Below are 17,498 nucleotides of genomic sequence, written 5' to 3'. Positions count from 1 at the left end.
GTATTTTTTTAAATTTAAATGTTAAATAAATAAAGTTAACAGAGTTAAGTTTTAAGTTAAGTTAAAAGACATGTGTCAACATATTAGCAAAGAGACACAAATGAGACACACTATTGAGGATAGCAAACCTGGAGCCCTGAACTATAGGCTCGATTTCAAGTTGGAAGCATGATGTTAACTCTCAAGAGGTTTGTGTAAGCTAGATTATGAGAATGCGGAAAGAGTCAAAGAGAAAAAAAAAACACATAATGGAAATTATGAAATGTGTAAAGAAATCAAAGTGAAAAAAGGTAAATTAAAAAGTATCTCATTTCATCATGGCGTTTCCTCTCAAGAAATATAAAACTTGTATGAAGCTGAGATGCCAAGTCAGCAGGATGTCAGATCAATCTTACTATCGTATCAACATGACATTTTTTTGATTGGACTGCCCTACAAGTCTAACCGCATAACGGTCCAAGCAAAAATTTCCTCGTGATACGAAGACATTGGCATAAAAGAGGGTGCATTCATGAATAAATGTTAGGCAAAAAACGGTGCAATAAACTCAGATTCAAACAATAAAACAGCATTATCTTCAAATTCTTTGGTGCAAAGATTACACCTTATTGTACACCATCCCAAAGCCAAGAGGATATAAAGGGTCTGCAGCATGCATGGGCAGTTGTTCAACCATTTTAAACCATGTCACCGGGAGTCTACCCTCGAAGTCAAAATCTCCAAAGATTGCATCTACAATTCCCTCTCCTTCAGTACCAGGGAGCCAAGCAGCAACAAGAGCATCCATCTTTTCCAAGAGCGAAGGCTCTAAAACTAAGGGTCTTCCAGAAATCAGAATCGCCAAGACGGGAATTCTGTCAGCAATCGAGCTTATGACATCAGTTCCATTGAACGGGATCACAAGCTCTGAACTGTAACCCCTGCCTTCTGCATACGGAGCTTCACCAACAACCACAATCGCAAAAGAGATACCTTGATGCGCTAAGGTGTCTGCTGATGGATATTTCTCGTAAATTATTTCTGTATCATCTCCAACTGCCATCTTAATAGCTTCCAAGATGGTTGTCCCTAAACATGTACATGTGCTAATAAATTAGGGTAATAAAGGCAATGAGGAGATGTAACAATGCTGATTTACAATCTATCAATTTAAGGCCAAGATTACACTATCCGTTAAAAGTACTAATAGCCAGAATTCTTCAAGCGCAAGAAAACACAACTTCTATGTAGCCTGTAGTAATGGTTTTTGAAAACTTTGAAGAATTCTGGGTTCGAAACTTGAGAATGTCACACTGATCACAGTTAGTCTCTCGATTATAAAAAAATAAAAAAAATATGGATATGGTGACATGATTCCATACCGATTGTTATCTGGCCGCTGCTACCATATTTTGTAGCGGTCCATCCTCCACATTGATTTCCAAGATCATCGGCATGAGTTCCAGCAACAAGTATTCTTTTAGCATTTCTGTCTAATGGAAGAAAAGGTTTCATTGGGTCCTTTCCGTTCTTCAACAGAACCAATGACCTGCGAACTGCTTCACGTGCTAGATCTCTGTGCAACTGCACACAAGAATCATTAAGCAAAACTAATTCACTAGTACTAACTTGATTCGAACTGGTTTTGTCAGATGTTCACTGATCATGCACTTTCAAATGATAACAGGCAAAGCATGTGAAATTTTCAACAAGGAGAATGTAAGACGTGCTGAGCTCAGAAGATTACCTTGCAACCAACTGCGTCCTGTAAAGATTTATCAGCGAAGGGATGTTCGCAAAGTTGGTCAATTCCTTCCCAGTCAGAAATCAAAATTCCCTGCAGCAACAGTAGACGCCGATGTTTATATTTAATAACGGTCCACTTAAACTTTGAGACGAAAGAGAAATTATGCAGATTATATGGTTGCCTCACCTTAAAACCTAGCTTATCTTTCAAGATTTCTGTAAGGAGAAAACGGTGACCATGTACTCTATCTCCATTCCAGCTGTTATAGGAAGCCATAATAGTACAAACACCTTGAGAAATACAGTCCAGATAAGGTTTCATATGAATCCTCTCTAAATCCTCGTAAGATAATACAGCATTACCCTCATTTACACCTTTGTCTGTACCCCCTTCTCCAACAAAATGCATGGCACATGCAATAGTGTTGTTGCTGAAATATAAAAAGAATTAGGAGAAAATTAAAAATATTTAAGATACTGGTGGGCATAAGAGTGGGTGTCAGAGTGAAGAAATGACCTCAAACATGTCAACGTTTTTTTTCCAAATTCTTTGGAACGGAGAACGTACAAGCGCGTAACTTATCAAACTCAGATAAATGCAAAATGTTTCATGAAAAAGAAGCATGAATAAAAAACTATCGACTGATATAATTCCTCTCTACCTGCCCGCTATAAAAGGGTAGCCCTCGGGATGTCCTTGGGGTGGCTGCCCCTGTAAGCCTGAAACGATAGACGTCATCTTGCTTACAATTTCAGTGTCTTCACTGTAACTCTCGTAGCATCTTCCCCATCTCGGATCTTTGCATACCTGTCAAAACACTCGGAATAAATTCAACTGAATTTCTTCGCAAACCCATCCGGTTCATGCCTCATTGTCATGTCTAATAAATCTTAAAATGCTTGATTCCAAAATTCATATATATATATATATATATATGTACATACATAAATTTGAATATTAAAATTCAAATTCTAAGATCCTAATGGAGCCTGAATAAGTACTTATATATTGCGAATTGACACTAAATTCGCAATCTAATAAACTGCATTATGAATGTAAAAATAGATAAACGTAATTAGTACGGAATCTGTGATGACTTACAGCCACACAGGGAGCAATTATATAGTGAAAACCACAAGCCCTGGCTTCAAGAGCAGTTGCCACACCAATCCTTTGAGCCAAATCCGCATCTCTATAACACAATTCAAAAGTTAATCTAAAGGAACTAGGGGAGGACCACTACCAACGACTCATCTCTTTCCGTTTGGTTTCACCAAAAAATGATTTTGTCTACAATTCAGTAATTTAAACCAAACTTTAAATCATTACAAAGAAATTATTTTCTTAAAAAAGGAAACAAGAGACTGATAACTTGGTAGACACTGGTGTAATTGTAAACCAACATTATGAAAATGTACTTTAATTTGTTTTCATATAGTACGGAATTCACATTTTCAGAATTACAAATTCACTTAATTTTGACACAGCCTTTTAATGGAAAATATATTTTGGTATAATCCATTTGTTACAATATAGCTAGGTCGGGGAGCGAGGTGTTTATGGAGTTGATAAATTAAACTTCGGTTTTAACATGGGTGGATCAGCAGAGCAGTACCACGTAACAATATTACAAACATAGAGGAAAAATTTAAAACAAAAATGAAAGACAAACTAATTACCTAGTGGCGCCAACACCAACGTTGTGAGGGAATATAGTAGCACCATAAACATTACCGTTGCCATGAACCGCATCAGTCGCATATATGAGAGGAATCCCAAGCCGCGACGTTAGTGCTGACCTCTGAAGCCCATCCACCATATCCGCCCATTCTGAAGGCGAAGCCTTTTCACAGGGCACGTTGCCCGGGGCACTGAATATACTCCCTGCCAACCCCATAACATAAATAGTCCTCCTCCATCAATTACTACATGAAACAAAAAATCGAGAGAGAGAGAGAGAGAGAGAGAGACACACACACACACACATATATATATACCTATGGAGTGGTCTCTAACGGCAGCGGGAGTGGCGACCTGGCGCTCGATTTGGGTCATCTGGCCAACCTTGTCTTTCAAAGTCATACGAGACAGGAGTTGTTTGACGCGAGCTTCAACGTGTTCCTCTGCTACTTTCGCCATATTCAACAGCTTAGCTAGCAAACCTTCAACTTAGATGTAGGTTGGTAAGGGCAGTTCAGACCCGAAAGATAGCTGTACTAAGCTAGTTCGATGTTCTATATATGCTAGGTGCTCGTACTTCAGTGAGCTTCCGTGTTGTGAACGGTGATATAGACTATACATATAGTACTCAAACTTTGTGAAATTTTACTCTTACTACTGGCAAAACCTTAAACGGCTCAAAAAAGTCAAAACGGGCGCATGTCTGCTGGCTCGGAATGCATGTCCCCATCAGTGTCTTCTATCTATTTGTTCCACACAAGTTCTTACATTTAACAAAGCACTGGCACTGTTAAGTCATTAAAATATAATAAAAATTTAAAAAAAAAAATCTCGTCTAGCCACTTAGTAATACGGGTTAGTAGTATTTCTCTTCACTCGTAAGTGAGATGTCTTAGGTTCGATTCTCGACAAAGATGAATTTGAACCACATTATTGCTAGCACATTGTGAGGCTAAGTCCATCCCCTCCCCCTTAATGTAGATAATATCATTTATTTAAAAACAAATTTTGTTTGTAACCCAGTTCACCATTGTGGAGCTAAAAACCTTGAAGATGACATGTGGTTTTTTTTTTTCGGAGAAAACAAGAATGCCCACAATAAATGGGCAGAGTACACAAATATTCTCACGCACAGTCCAATATCCCTGGAGGCTTGAGCATTAGACTATGATACCTCCAAGCTCCCTACTAGCGACAAAGAAGAAATGTCAAAGACATTAAAGATAAGAATAATTGCCAAATCTCATCTTTAATACTCTTCAATGTAGATGTCAAAAGATAAATGTTAAATATTAATTTGATAGCTAACGTGGCAATGACAGGTTCTCTTCCTTCAACTTATATGTTTTTTTGTTATAAATAATATTTGTAAAACCCATTTTTGATAAAAATAAATTAATTAAAATAAATTTTCAAGATCTATAGTTGGTGCATTAATAGGACCCACAAAATAAAATGATTAAAAAATTATTTTACAACACATTTTCTCATATGTTAATCCACATATGATTGAGATATCAATTGGAGTTTACCCTACCTTCAAATTTGATTCCATGACATTCCACTTAGGATTTGACATCTTCTGACACACCTCGAACGAAGTCGAGACGTGCTGGCCGTCACGTGAGGGTGATGTAGCCATGAGCGCAAAGCGGAAGCGATAAAGAGTAAGATAAATACTAACAATTTAAAACCAAGCGACTAACAATCCCAATTAAGAAAGGATACTAGTGAGAGGTTAAGTGTATAAATACACTTTCAGAGCAATAAGAAAGTCTAGTTGCAGTCAAGTAGGACAATTACTAAGATATAACACCAGATGGTGAATCCTACTTTTTCGAGATCTGTCAGAACACCGTTGAATTCCTCATGGCCACCAAACTCTGCTAACTAAAACCTGGAGGGGCGAAAAATGAAGTTGAGTGGGTCAGTAAAACACATTTACATGAAAACCTTATTTTCCTTTGAATATACTAACCCCTCGCCGTAAAACAAGTATAATTTTTCCCATAATTAATATGTAAGAATATACATAAATATATATATATATATATATATATATACATAAATATATATATATACATATATAAATATATACATATATAAATATATATATACATAAATATGTATATACACATAAATATGTATATATACATAAATATATATATATATATATACATAAATATATATATATACATAAATCCTTCAAACGAACGTCCCCGAGCCTCGCATGGACCTCCTAAAGCTTCCTAGAGGCTTGAAAACTCCTATAAATTACGTGTTAGAAAGTGCATGAATAGTGCATATCTCAGAGGTTAAGGTTTCTACGTGAAATCATAGGTTTCCTTACCTGAAATTGGTACCAAACGATTCGACTGAGCTTCAGGAACATAATGGTTCCCTTTTCCACTTCGATCCATCACGATTACAAGGGTTTTGGGTCTCGTCTGTACAAGAGAGAAGAGAGAGAAAGTGTGAGTATGAGAGAGAGAGAGAGAGTACGGGAGGGTGAGAGAGAGAAAATGGTACTTTTGTGTGTGTGTGTGTGGTTTACAAACAACCAACCAATCACCACCAATTTCCTTTAGTTCCAATTGGTCCCAAAAACTTAGGAATTTAACATATTAGTCCACTTCCAATTGCATGTCACACACAACACCTCTCAACGCCTAAGGGCATTTTAGTCTTTTCACATCAACGATAATTATTTCTCGGGACGGGCTGTCACATCTTCTATGGAGATGGTCTAAGGAATCCTCATCACAATCAATCAAGGATGCTACCAACATTATTTTGAGATATTATCTCATAATTAATGTTTTTTGGATAATTTTTCCTCATCCATCCTATGTTTGACTCACTTTGGTTGATGAGAAGCTACCACATGTAGGGTGATCTACACCTAGGCCAGCCACCTCCCTATAAATACATTATCTCCACCAGTTTTTGGTAAGTTTCACTACGCAATTAAGATGGGAAATTTGGAAAAATAACCAAAATTTTGACTTTTATAGAATTATATATAGCCACCTTTTAAAGTTTATAATAATTATAACCAAAAGTTATATAAAAGTACTAATATACGTTTAATGATTAAAAACTTCTTGTTTAAATCCTTTCTTCAATCCTAATTGTTTTAATTGTCAAAATCTTTTTTTTTAATTTGTTTTATTTTTTGGGTTTATTACGTTGCCTAGTTTTTTGTTGTTGGAGCATCAATAAATCAGGAACTGAACCAGCAAACATCTCTTTAATCTTCCTTGAAAGATCCTTTTGTAATATGATTCATATGTGATTACTAGTATTGCGTTCGGAATGTAGTTTTCCATGCAATCCACGGTTTTTGTTGGTTTTCATCGAAATTGAAGTTGTTTGGGCATAGCAAGGTGCTAGGGTCCTTGTAAGGAGGGAGTTACATGCATAGCAAGGTGCTGGGGTTAGGGTTTCAAAAGTGTGACGGTGCTGGGACGGATCGGGGGGTTAGGGTTCTCACAAGTGTGTCGGCGCTGTGTCGGATTAGGGTTGGAGTAGGGAAGCATGGGCATGCAGAACATGGAGGCACTGATAATGAAGTTTGTAGCGGGGTTATCCTTGTCTGACAAGGAAAAAGGTGGGGTTCGAATTGGTAAAAAGGTTGTTGAAGGTGCTTTGCTGGGTTTTCAATATAGTGTTGTTGCTGAAGTGTTCACTTCCAAAGTTGTCAATGATAATGGATTCATTGATCAGTTTACTAATCTTTGGAGAAGGAAGGATGTAGTTTCAATTAGGGCACTAGGTGGGGCTCGGTTTATGGCTTGTTTTGTCGGTCGAAGGGATATGAGTCGTGTTCTGGAGGCGGATAAGCCATGGATTTTTAGAGATAATCTGGTGTTGGTTGTGGATGGTGCTCGGTATAATCGTAGGTCAGAGCCTCTTTACTTGGCTGATATATGGGTGTAAGTACATAATGTACCACCCTTTTAGTATGACAGAGGCTATTGCTATGGAAATTGGAGGGCTGATTGAAACAGTGATTAAGGTGGATAAGGATGAAGGACGAGATTGTATTGGTAGGTTTTTACGAGTTAAGATTTTTCTGGATGTTCATGAGTCACTTATGAGGGGTACCAATGTTAAATTCCAGATGATAGGTGTGTATGGGTTGACTTTCGTTATGAAGGTTTACTAGGGTATTGTCTAATATGCGGCAAGGTAGGGAATGTCACTCGTTGTTATAGGGAAGAAAGTGTTGGCAAGGAGGCTATGGAGATGGGCATGGAGGAACGTTTTGCTTTTAAAGGTCTTGATGCGAAGTTTGATTTGAAGAGGATTTTGCTTCTAAGGAGAAGGGAAACGCAAAGGGGACAAAGGGGGATGACTAGTTCGTCTTCTTCATCTACCTGGATGAGACGGGAAAGTTCTGGGGCGGGGCATCGTGCTCCAAAGGAAGAGGAGAGGGAAAGACAAAGGAAGGAAAGAGAGAGAGCGTTTGATGCGGGGCTAATTGGTCCGGGGGGTACTGTGGCTGTCGAGGCGGGGATGATAGTGTTGAATGATCCTCCAGAAGAGGTTGTTGACAGGGGAAAGATTAATGAGGTCTTGCAGCCGAGCATTGGCTTTGATTTTAATTTACCTATTACTTTTGATCAGGAACGGACGCAAGATGGGCTCCATGCTGGAGGGGTTTTAAGGATTGCGGGAGAGGACGGGGTGTTGTCCCAAGACTCAGACCCCTTTGATTTGTTACCTATAATTGAGGCTGGTTCAAGACGTGGGATGAAAAGAACCCGTGAGGTTGACAGTGAGGTTGTGGATAGTTTTGTTAATGGGATGAGCCGTGAAACTAAACATCAGAGGTCTGAGTTGGACCAAGAGAAGGCTACCTTCGAGGAGTCTTCACGCTTGCAATGAAAATTATATGTTGGAACTGTCAGGGTATTGGGGGAGACCTGACAGTTGACGATCTATTGGAGCAAAACAGGCTCCATTCCCCCGAGGTGGTGGTGGTATTGGAAACTAAAAACCATAGTAGGCGGTACCAGTATTTGAAGCGTAGGCTTGATATGGCATGCATGCATGTAATCGAGCAAAGGGGTATTGCATGAGGTATGTGTGTGTTTTGGCGTGATGCGAAGGATGTTGTTTTGGTTAAGTATGGCGATTTTTTTATTGAAATTTTGGTCGATGACATGTCTAGGAATTGGAGATGGAGAATTGTGGTTGTGTACGCAAGTACTAATGATCGTAAAAAAGCACAACAGTTAAGTGTGTTATCTGATCGTATTGCTGGGTTTACGGAACCTTGCTTTTTGATGGGTGATTTAAATGATGTATTGTCGGACTCTGAAAAGGAAGGTGGTAATGTGAGAACGGTAGCTAGTATGCGGACTTTTAGGAATTTTGTTGCACAAGCACAGTTGTTGGACTTGGGGTTTGAAGGTTATCCATATACATGGAGGAATAGGCGAGAAGAGGGATTTATTCAGGAACAGATTGATTGTGCGCTTGCATCAAAGAAATGGGTGAAAGGTTATCAACAAGCGATAGTTAAACATGTGATTTTGGAAGGGTCTGACCATGCTATACTTTTGCTATCAACGGAGGTGGACCAACCTAGGAGAAAAAGGAGATTTATGTATGACCCCCGTTGGAATCAGGAGGCTCAATGTAATGAAGTGGTGCGGTCTTGTTGGGGAAACAGGCTCGGTGGTGTTCCGGGCAACATCTTGGTGGATAACTTAAAACGTGTTCACCATGGACTGGTGAGGTGGAGGAAGACGGTGGGCCGTAATGAACAGAAGGAAATTATTCGTTTGAAGGAGATATTTGGTGAAGAGTATCAAAAGCCGGTTTTTAATGGTAAAAAAATTCGAGAGTTGGAGGCTGAGCTTACTAGGACAATAAGGAAGGAGAAGATCTATTGGCGTACAAAGTCTAGAGTGCAGTGGTTACAAGAGGGTGATAAGAATACTCGATTTTTTCATGCTCAGACTTTGAAAAAGAGACGAATGAATGCTATTCGTGGGTTGCAGGATGAGGATGAGGATGACGTGTGGTGTACAAATGAACAGCGCATGCATAATATTGCTGTTCGATATTTTAATGCATTGTTTGCTACGGATCAGCCAGCTAATGTGGAAGAGATTATGCCTTTTGTGCCGTGTAAGGTAGGGCAAATGAAGAATAATTTGTTGATTGCTCAGGTGTCAGATGTGGAGATTGAAAGTGTTGTTCATCAAATGTATCCAACGAAGTCCCTTGGTCCTGATGGATTTAATGCGGGGTTCTTTCAGTATCATTGGGAAACGGTGGGGGGAGTGGTTCTAGGTATGGTTAAATCTTTTTTTTCAATCGCAGTGGATGATATGTGAGTTGAATCATACTAATATTGTACTCATTCCTAAAGTGGATAATCCAACGAAGATGGCTCAGTTTAGACCGATTTCTTTCTGCAATATGGTGTATAAGATTATTTCTAAAGTCCTTACTAATCGGTTAAAGCTAGTTCTCCCCAATGTGATAAGTCAGAATCAATCGGCGTTTGTAGCTGGTCGGTAAATTTCTGATAATATATTGGTTGTTCATGAGTTATAATATTCTATGAGGAGTGGTTCTGATGAGGATATTAATTATATGGCGCTCAAGCTGGATATGGCAAAAGCCTATGATAGGGTGGAGTGGCCGTTTTTGAATGCCATGTTACATAAATTGGGTTTCGATTATTTATTTTGTCAGTGGATTATGGAATGTGTGCAAACTGTATCTTATAGTGTGGTTATTAATGGTCAACCCAATGGATTCATTAAACTGAGTAGTGGCCTTAGACAAGGGGGTCATTTGTCGCCCTTTTTGTTTCTTATTTGTGCGGAGGCTTTTTTGTCATTACTTTTTCATGAAGAACAGGTTGATCGTATTAATGGGATAACTGTTAACCCTAGTGCCGAACCCATTTCTCATGTTTTCTTTGCGGATGATTCGGTTTTGTTCTGTCGGGCCACAGAGGTTGAGGTACGAAATGTCAAACAGTTGCCCATTATTACACTGGAAGGTCGGGACAATTTGTTAATATGGATAAGAGCTCAGTGCATTTTAGTAAGGGATGTTCCCATCGTTTGAAGAGTATGTTATCACAGGAGTTAGGTATTTGCCATCAGGAAGGCTTTGGGAAGTACTTGGGTATTCAAGCAAATTTTGGGGCATCAAAGAAGAAAGTGTTTGAAGATGCTCAAAATAGATTAGACGACATAATAAATGGGTAGGTTGAGCAATTTTTGTCTATAGCTGGGAAGGAGGTCTTAATTAAGAGCGTGGTGGCGGCTTTGCCTAATTATACAATGTCGTGTTTTCAATTACCAATTTAGTTGGAAAAGGAAATTGAGATGGTCATTGCTCGGTTTTGGTGAAGAGACCAGAAGACCAAGAAGGGTATTCATTGGATGGCATGGAATAAAGTAGCTAAAAAGAAGTCATTGGGAGGGGGGTTAGGGTTCAAGGAAATCATTGCGTTTAATGTGGCAATGCTTGCTAAGGTGGGTTGGAGGATAATCTGTAAACTGGATTCTTTACTTACTAAAGTGTTGAAAGAGAAGTATTTTCCTTCTTCTACTTTTTTGGATGCGACAGTGGGTAGAGGAACATTGTGGGGATGGAAGGGCATATTACAAGGTAGGAATGTTTTAAAAGCTAGTCTTAGGTGGAGAGTTGTGGATTGCAGAAGCGTTAAGGTGTTATCGGATCCTTGGTTACCTACTCTGAGAACGTTTAAGCCTTTATCAAGACATGTTGACATGCCTACAATGGTTTCGGAGTTTGTGGCTTAAGGGGGGAAATGGAGGATGGAGCTGGTGAAACGGTGTTTTAATTCAGATGAGGCTTGACTGATTTTATATATGCCGCTAAGTCATTTTAGTTGTGATAACCGTCTTATTTGGCATTATACTCAGAATGGGATTTACTTGGTGAAGTTTGGGTATTTAGTTGCTTAAGAAATGTCTATGAATGGGGAGCTTGGGCGTAAGGGTATTGGTCAATCAAGCAGTGATACTACTCAGGATGTTACATGGAAGGAAGTATGGCGTTTGAGGATTCCACCTAAGCTGTTTCATTTTATTTGGAAGGGATGTCGAAATGTCTTAGCAGTTCGCTCTAACTTAAGGAGATGGGGTATTCAACTAGAGACTTGTTGTCCTTTATGTGAAAAGGAGGAGGAAACACTAGTTCATTTGTTTTTTCGATGTTCGTTTGCACGTGTGCTTTGGTTCGGTTCTCCGTTGCAGTTGGATATAAGGACGGTGGAGGGTGCTGATTTTATGCAATGTAGGAAGGGTTTATGCACTAGATATGGTGAGAAGAATGAGTCGGACCAGTTGGTACGATGGGTAGTATGTGGACTATAGAAGACATGGAAATGTCGTAATAGTGTAGTATTCGAAAAGGCAACGTGTGACCAGCGTGCTGTATTGGATCTATTGCATCTGCATTGGTGGGAGATAATGGAGAGTCAAAAGGTTACTAATCTGTGAAGGTGTAGGTAGCATGTTCGTATGGATGTGGTGCAGCAGAGGTGGATTAAGCCTCATTTCCGAACTATTAAGGTTAATTGTGATGGGGCTTGGTGTAAGCAAACGAATAAGGGTGGTATTGGATGGGTTGCAAGGGATTTTGCTAGCATTTTTCAATGTGCAGGAGGTATGGAAGACTTATTGTATGGATCTAGTTTGATGGTGGAAGCAGAAGCGATGAGATTGGCTTTGAAGGCTAGTGTGGAAATGGGATTTGAGCGTGTTCAGTTGGAGACGGATTCGAAGGTTTTGGTGGAGATGTTGAATGGTGTCTTGGTTCCGGAGGCATCAATGGAGGGTATTATATGGGATATTCTTCATTTTCGACAACAAGTGTGTTCTGTTGAGTTTTTGTTTTCTCCTCATGCCTGTAATGAGGCTGCGCATCATGTGGCTTCTTTTGCCATGCGTATGGGGGAGGGGGGCAACATTTGTGGATTGGCTTTGAGCTGGACTAGTTGTTCAATATTTTGGTGTTGGATGTAAACATTCCAATTTATCTTTAATAATATCTACTCTTTGACAAAAAAAAAAAATGAGTTAATTACCGAAACATTTGCTTTTTGGTATTTTTTTTGAAGGAGTGTACAATCCACATACACATCCCGTTTTACTTTTTACACATCTCTTGTTAATTTTTTTTCTTTGATCTTCTTCAATTCATCTGATCTGACAGCTAAAAATTAGAAAGATATGTTAGAAGTAAAAAGGGGTGTGAATATCACATCCCTTTTGGAAAATCTTGTTTTAAAGGTATTTTAGTACTTTCATATCAACTTTTGGTTGTGATTATCATAAACTTAAAATAGTGGCTATAATTCTACATAATTCCAAAATTTGGTTATTTTTCTAAATTTCCCAATTAAGATATAAACATTCACTCATTTCAAATAAACTAACTTAGCCAATCCCCCAAACTTCGTGGGCGCGTTGCTGCCATGATCTTGTTGTGGTAGAAATCCACTCTTTACCGTTCCGATTCTGATCTTCTTAGAAAAGCATGTTTTGGTTTTATGAGTATACAAGTGGTTCGCAACGCCTCAATCCACATAAACAAAGATTATGCGATCAATTGCAATTTCAAATCCAATCTAATGCCATCCAATCCTTCTGAATCATCATTGCATAATCTGGAATTCTAATTTCATTCCTTCAACTAATGCCATCCAATCCTTCTAAATCATCAAATCCAATCTAATGCCATCCATTCCTTCTGAATCATCATTGCATAAATTTAGGATATTGGTTGAAGGTCCAATGATGTTTGACGACATCATTTAGATTTAACGATGTTGCCTTTCCGAGATGTGTGATGATACGTTGAGTAGGGGTTACAAAGAACGAAGGTGTTTTTTGGTGGTATCGTGAAGGCGGTTGTGTTGGCGAACTAAGTTAGAAGACAAGAAGGAGTTTTTATTTTGTTTTTAAGCTAGATCAAATTTTTTTGCAAACTAAATGATGTGTCACCAATAAAAAATAAGCACGTTAATCAACATTAAGTAATAATTTAATTATCAACAAACACTTCATTTAGTTTAATAAAAATTAACAGTGTCAATGTTCTTTCGGTGTAAAGACACGTGCCAAAAAATAAGGTAGAAGAAATGAGGAGGGGAACATGCATTCGGAAACAGCTGACCCGCAAAGGCATAAAACCTAATAGCCTTTATTCGAGGTGTTTTTTTTATGAGGAATCGTGCCTCAAAGGCTCAAAAGGCTCAAAAGTAAAGCAAATTGTTGGGTGGGGGTAATCAAAACCCAAACGCCTTTATTTAACTTTTTCTTAATGATGATCATGCGCGGCTCTTCAATATTCCTGGTGACTGATTTATAAAAGTGAATCATTTATATTATTAAATTACATTGTAAATTTTGAAAAAATATTAATTAAAAATAAGGTCATTTAATCAATTAAATATGGTAGATAGATAGAGATTCATAATGCTTTACCTTATTCGGCTATTTTTTTTTCACAAATCAATTACTAAACGATCTCATTTCATTAATTTTTTGCACAGATAATCTTTACAAGTGAATAATAATAGGAAAAATTAGATTCTCATCCTTCATTTTGCTACTTCATTGATTAAAATCCTATTCTTTTTCAATTTTTGATCAAGGTCCTTGGGTATTAATAACATCATTAATTATTTCAATAATAAAATATTTTTTTTTCTAAATATATTCATTTAATGTTAAAAATGTTACAATTAGTATATTTATATTTATGACTAAATTTTTTATCATATATTTTTACTTTTAGTTTGTACCCATTTTTAATTTGTAATTCTTTTTTAACTTGTACCTATTTTCTTTTCAATTTTAATTTGTACCCATATATTAATTTCTTTTTGTGCCCATATTTTTAAAAGTTTATTTGTATTTGTACCCATATACTTTTTTTTATTTGTACTTTTTATTTTGCTAAATGTACCCATGCTAATTATATGTACCCATTCATGTAAAAAGTTTTAATCTTAAAATGTACTCATTCTTAAATATACCAATTTGTTATACGTAAAATGTACCCGTTTTTTTTATATATAAAATCTATTCAAATTTTTTCTAATCCATTTTTAAACTTATATGGGTACATTCTTTTTTCTTTGATTTTAAAATGTATCTATGTCAAGTTTAATCGAAGAAATTTAATAATGTTATTAAGCCTAATATCTTTTTTTTTTTTTTGTGATTTTGAAGAATGTACCCCATGTTTTGATAGAATGTTTTGGTTAATTTTGAGTAATGTACCCATGTACACACACACACTAGTATATTTATATTTTAATATTTTTAATCCCACAAATTATGGTTTTTTTTATTTAAAATCTCGTTTATATAAACAACTAAAATTTCTAATTTTTAATTTAAAAAATATAGTAACGTACATAGAAATAAATTATCACATTAATTTCAGGGACCTCATCATTCAAAAATTAAAAACCAACAAGGTTTCAATTAAAAAATATTCGTAACTAAGGACCGTATCCAAAGTCTCTCTTAATAATATGAACAGTTTTGATCATTAACATAAAATTTCGTGAATTGTTTAACATGAGATAGACAATGAATCCTCATGTCAAATACTAGTTACATCCATAACTTGATTCGATTTGCAAGTAGGTAATCTTTTATCATACACTTCTAGAGTTGGTCAATATTCAATGAACTCAACCTCCTCGATGCACACTTTTATGTATTCAAAGTCATCACCACAATTTTTTTTTAAATTTATTATTATTAAGGAAGGCGATTCTCAAAAGACTCTCCACCCACGTGGAGTTGCACTTCCCCATGTAAGACCTAGAAAATTTGGTAATGGGTGGAGAATTAATTGGGGAACTGCAACTCTACGTGGGTGGAGAGTCCTTTGAGAATCACTTTGGAGGTGAGTCATTTTAGCATTTCTCTCAAAACTATTACAATAATTTAGGGGGGTTTTTTATCACAAATGATCCCTGAAATTGGTCTTCACCATCAAGATGGTTCTTAAAATTAAAAATCAATCAATGTAGTCCCTGAAAATAGGTGTCGCAAATCAATATGGTTCTTCTGTTACAATTTTGTTAAAATTTTCATAAAGTGATGATGTGACACATAAATGAGCCCACAAGATTTACGAGTTTTTATCACAAATGGTCCTTGAAATTGACTTACACCATCAAGATGGTCCCTGAAATTGAAAATCGATGAATGTTGTCCTTGAAAATAGTTGTCGCAAATCAATATGATCCTTCTGCCACAATTTTGCAAATTTTTTTGTTATGTGCTGATATGGGTTTAACAATTAATCTAGAAAGGACTTACACCGAAGAGAAATCTCTTCCATAAATTCTCAAAGCACAAGGTTTAACCAAGGCCTAGGAGGGGTTTTGGAAATAGTTTTCAACCAACAATAGACACATTTTTGTTTTAACCTCATTATCTCAAGGTAGACCTCACCGTTTTTTGACTCACTAGACCACCAAGGAAGCGCTGAACAAGCTCTCCAAGATTAAGGTTGTGAGGATGTTGATTGCCTAAATGTTAAGGTTGATGTCCCAGAAGTCGTTGCGAATTAGCCAAGCCGTCACCAAAGGTGATCTCGATCTAGGTTCAATTTGGTAAAGGGTGTCGAAGTCTATAAAGGTGGGTGTATTGAGATACCTTTTTTTAGAGAATAGACCGTGAAGGAGGTAGAGGAATGTGAACTAGGATTGGAGGTGATTGCAGGACTGGGTTTTTAGGCTGACAACTTTTTGTTTAACTATTAAATTATTAAACCTTTTGTAATTTTTTTTAATTTAATTAGACTTGTGTGATCCATTTATGTGTCACATTAGCACATAACAAAATTTTTGACAGAATTGTGACGGAATGTCTACATTGATTTGGGAAACTTGATTGCGGGACTACATTGATCGATTTTCAATTTCAGGGACCATTTGTGAGAAAAAAGGATTTATGTGCCACATCAACATTTAACGGAATTTTTAACAGAATTGTGATGGAAGGACCACATTGATGTGAGACACCTATTTTTAGGGACTACATTGATTGATTTTCAATTTCAATGACCATTTTGAGAGTGAATGTCAATTTCAGGGACAATTTATGATAAAAACCCTAATTCAGGAGAAGGATGGAGTTTCAAACACTGGATGTTTGGGTAAAAACTCGTCACTGTATCAACTAGGATATTGGATCACATGTACATCACCACACGTTTGAGTCCGAGATTTAGTACTTAATACGACATAAAACGACCTTGATTTGTGAATTATTTTGTATTTAGTAAGGTTGTCCCTAGTATTTTTGCCTTCTTTTTTAGGCAAAACGTGGTGGCTGGTGCTACTTTGGAGATGGCCGATGTTTCTTTATCTCGGGGGGGGGGGGGGGGGGGGGGAGGTGGGGAATTTGCATATCTTAAAGCTTCTGTATTGGTTTATCTGGGATGCCAAATTTTAGATGAAAAATTGCGTCTGTATTTTTAATCTCTAAGCCAAGGAGAAGCGTGTCATTCCACCCATTACTGCAGAGGTGGCTGGTATTCCTGCTTCAAAACTATTGGCGAACAAGAAAGGAGACCAAAAATTAAAAACTATTGGCTAACCCAGTGGCTAGTGCAGTTATGCGGTTACATGATAAACACGTTCAGGACTTTCATTGTCGCTCACTTCTTCCACGTCGATCGTATCATTTTCCATTGATCAGAAAATTGGAAGATATCGTCTCAGAGCTTTGCAGGCCGACAATAAAGGTTTCGATGCCCGTTCTCTGTCTGTAAAACTAGGCTACAACAGTACAACTGCTGTTTGTTATGTTCTATGCCGAAAACTAATGTACTCAGTTTTTTAATATTAGTTTTTTGATGTGGAATTTGGTTTTTTGTTTTCTTCTGTTTTTTGCTTTGACATGAGATTATTTGTTTTGAAAGGTGAAGTTTGGTGGGTTTCTTTCAGACATCTTAATCACAGTGGCACCAAAGTAAACACTTTTGAATTTGACTAAACGCTAATTTGAAAATATTTTTAAAATGACCTAAAACACTTTTTGAGAAAATATTGAGTTTG

General features: G+C 37.1%; 1 protein-coding gene across 2 annotated transcripts; it reads right to left on the bottom strand.

Annotated features, from left to right (window-relative positions):
- Positions 1–537: 537 nt before the first annotated feature.
- LOC126587216 (uncharacterized) lies at positions 538–3,982 on the bottom strand. 2 transcript variants are annotated; one of them, XM_050252264.1, is made up of 8 exons: positions 3,724–3,982; positions 3,406–3,610; positions 2,828–2,918; positions 2,388–2,533; positions 1,913–2,156; positions 1,727–1,816; positions 1,362–1,563; positions 538–1,068 (listed from the first exon to the last, which is right to left on the bottom strand). In XM_050252264.1, exons 1-8 carry the CDS (start codon positions 3,863–3,865, stop codon positions 599–601), a joined length of 1,590 nt encoding a protein of 529 aa, XP_050108221.1. In that variant the 5' UTR covers positions 3,866–3,982; the 3' UTR covers positions 538–598. The 2 variants fall into 2 exon arrangements, with proteins under 2 accessions (XP_050108221.1, XP_050108213.1); XM_050252256.1 differs by having other exon boundaries at positions 1,727–2,156.
- Between the last annotated feature and the right edge of the window lie 13,516 nt (positions 3,983–17,498).

The sequence above is a fragment of the Malus sylvestris genome, chromosome 2 (assembly GCF_916048215.2).
Source record: "Malus sylvestris chromosome 2, drMalSylv7.2, whole genome shotgun sequence".
In the NCBI taxonomy this organism is placed as follows: domain Eukaryota; kingdom Viridiplantae; phylum Streptophyta; class Magnoliopsida; order Rosales; family Rosaceae; genus Malus; species Malus sylvestris.
Note: the sequence above shows the minus strand (reverse complement) of the source record. Positions and strands in the feature narration are given on the sequence as shown.

Coding starts and splice junctions, on each gene's coding strand:
- LOC126587216 (XM_050252256.1), bottom strand. CDS start 3,865: ATGGCGAAAGTAGCAGAGGAACACGTTGAAGCTCGCGTCAAACAACTC. Junction 2,919..3,405: donor GTTGGTGTTGGCGCCACTAG/GTAATTAGTTTG, acceptor ATTGTGTTATAG/AGATGCGGATTTGGCTCAAA. Junction 2,534..2,827: donor TAATTGCTCCCTGTGTGGCT/GTAAGTCATCAC, acceptor GTGTTTTGACAG/GTATGCAAAGATCCGAGATG.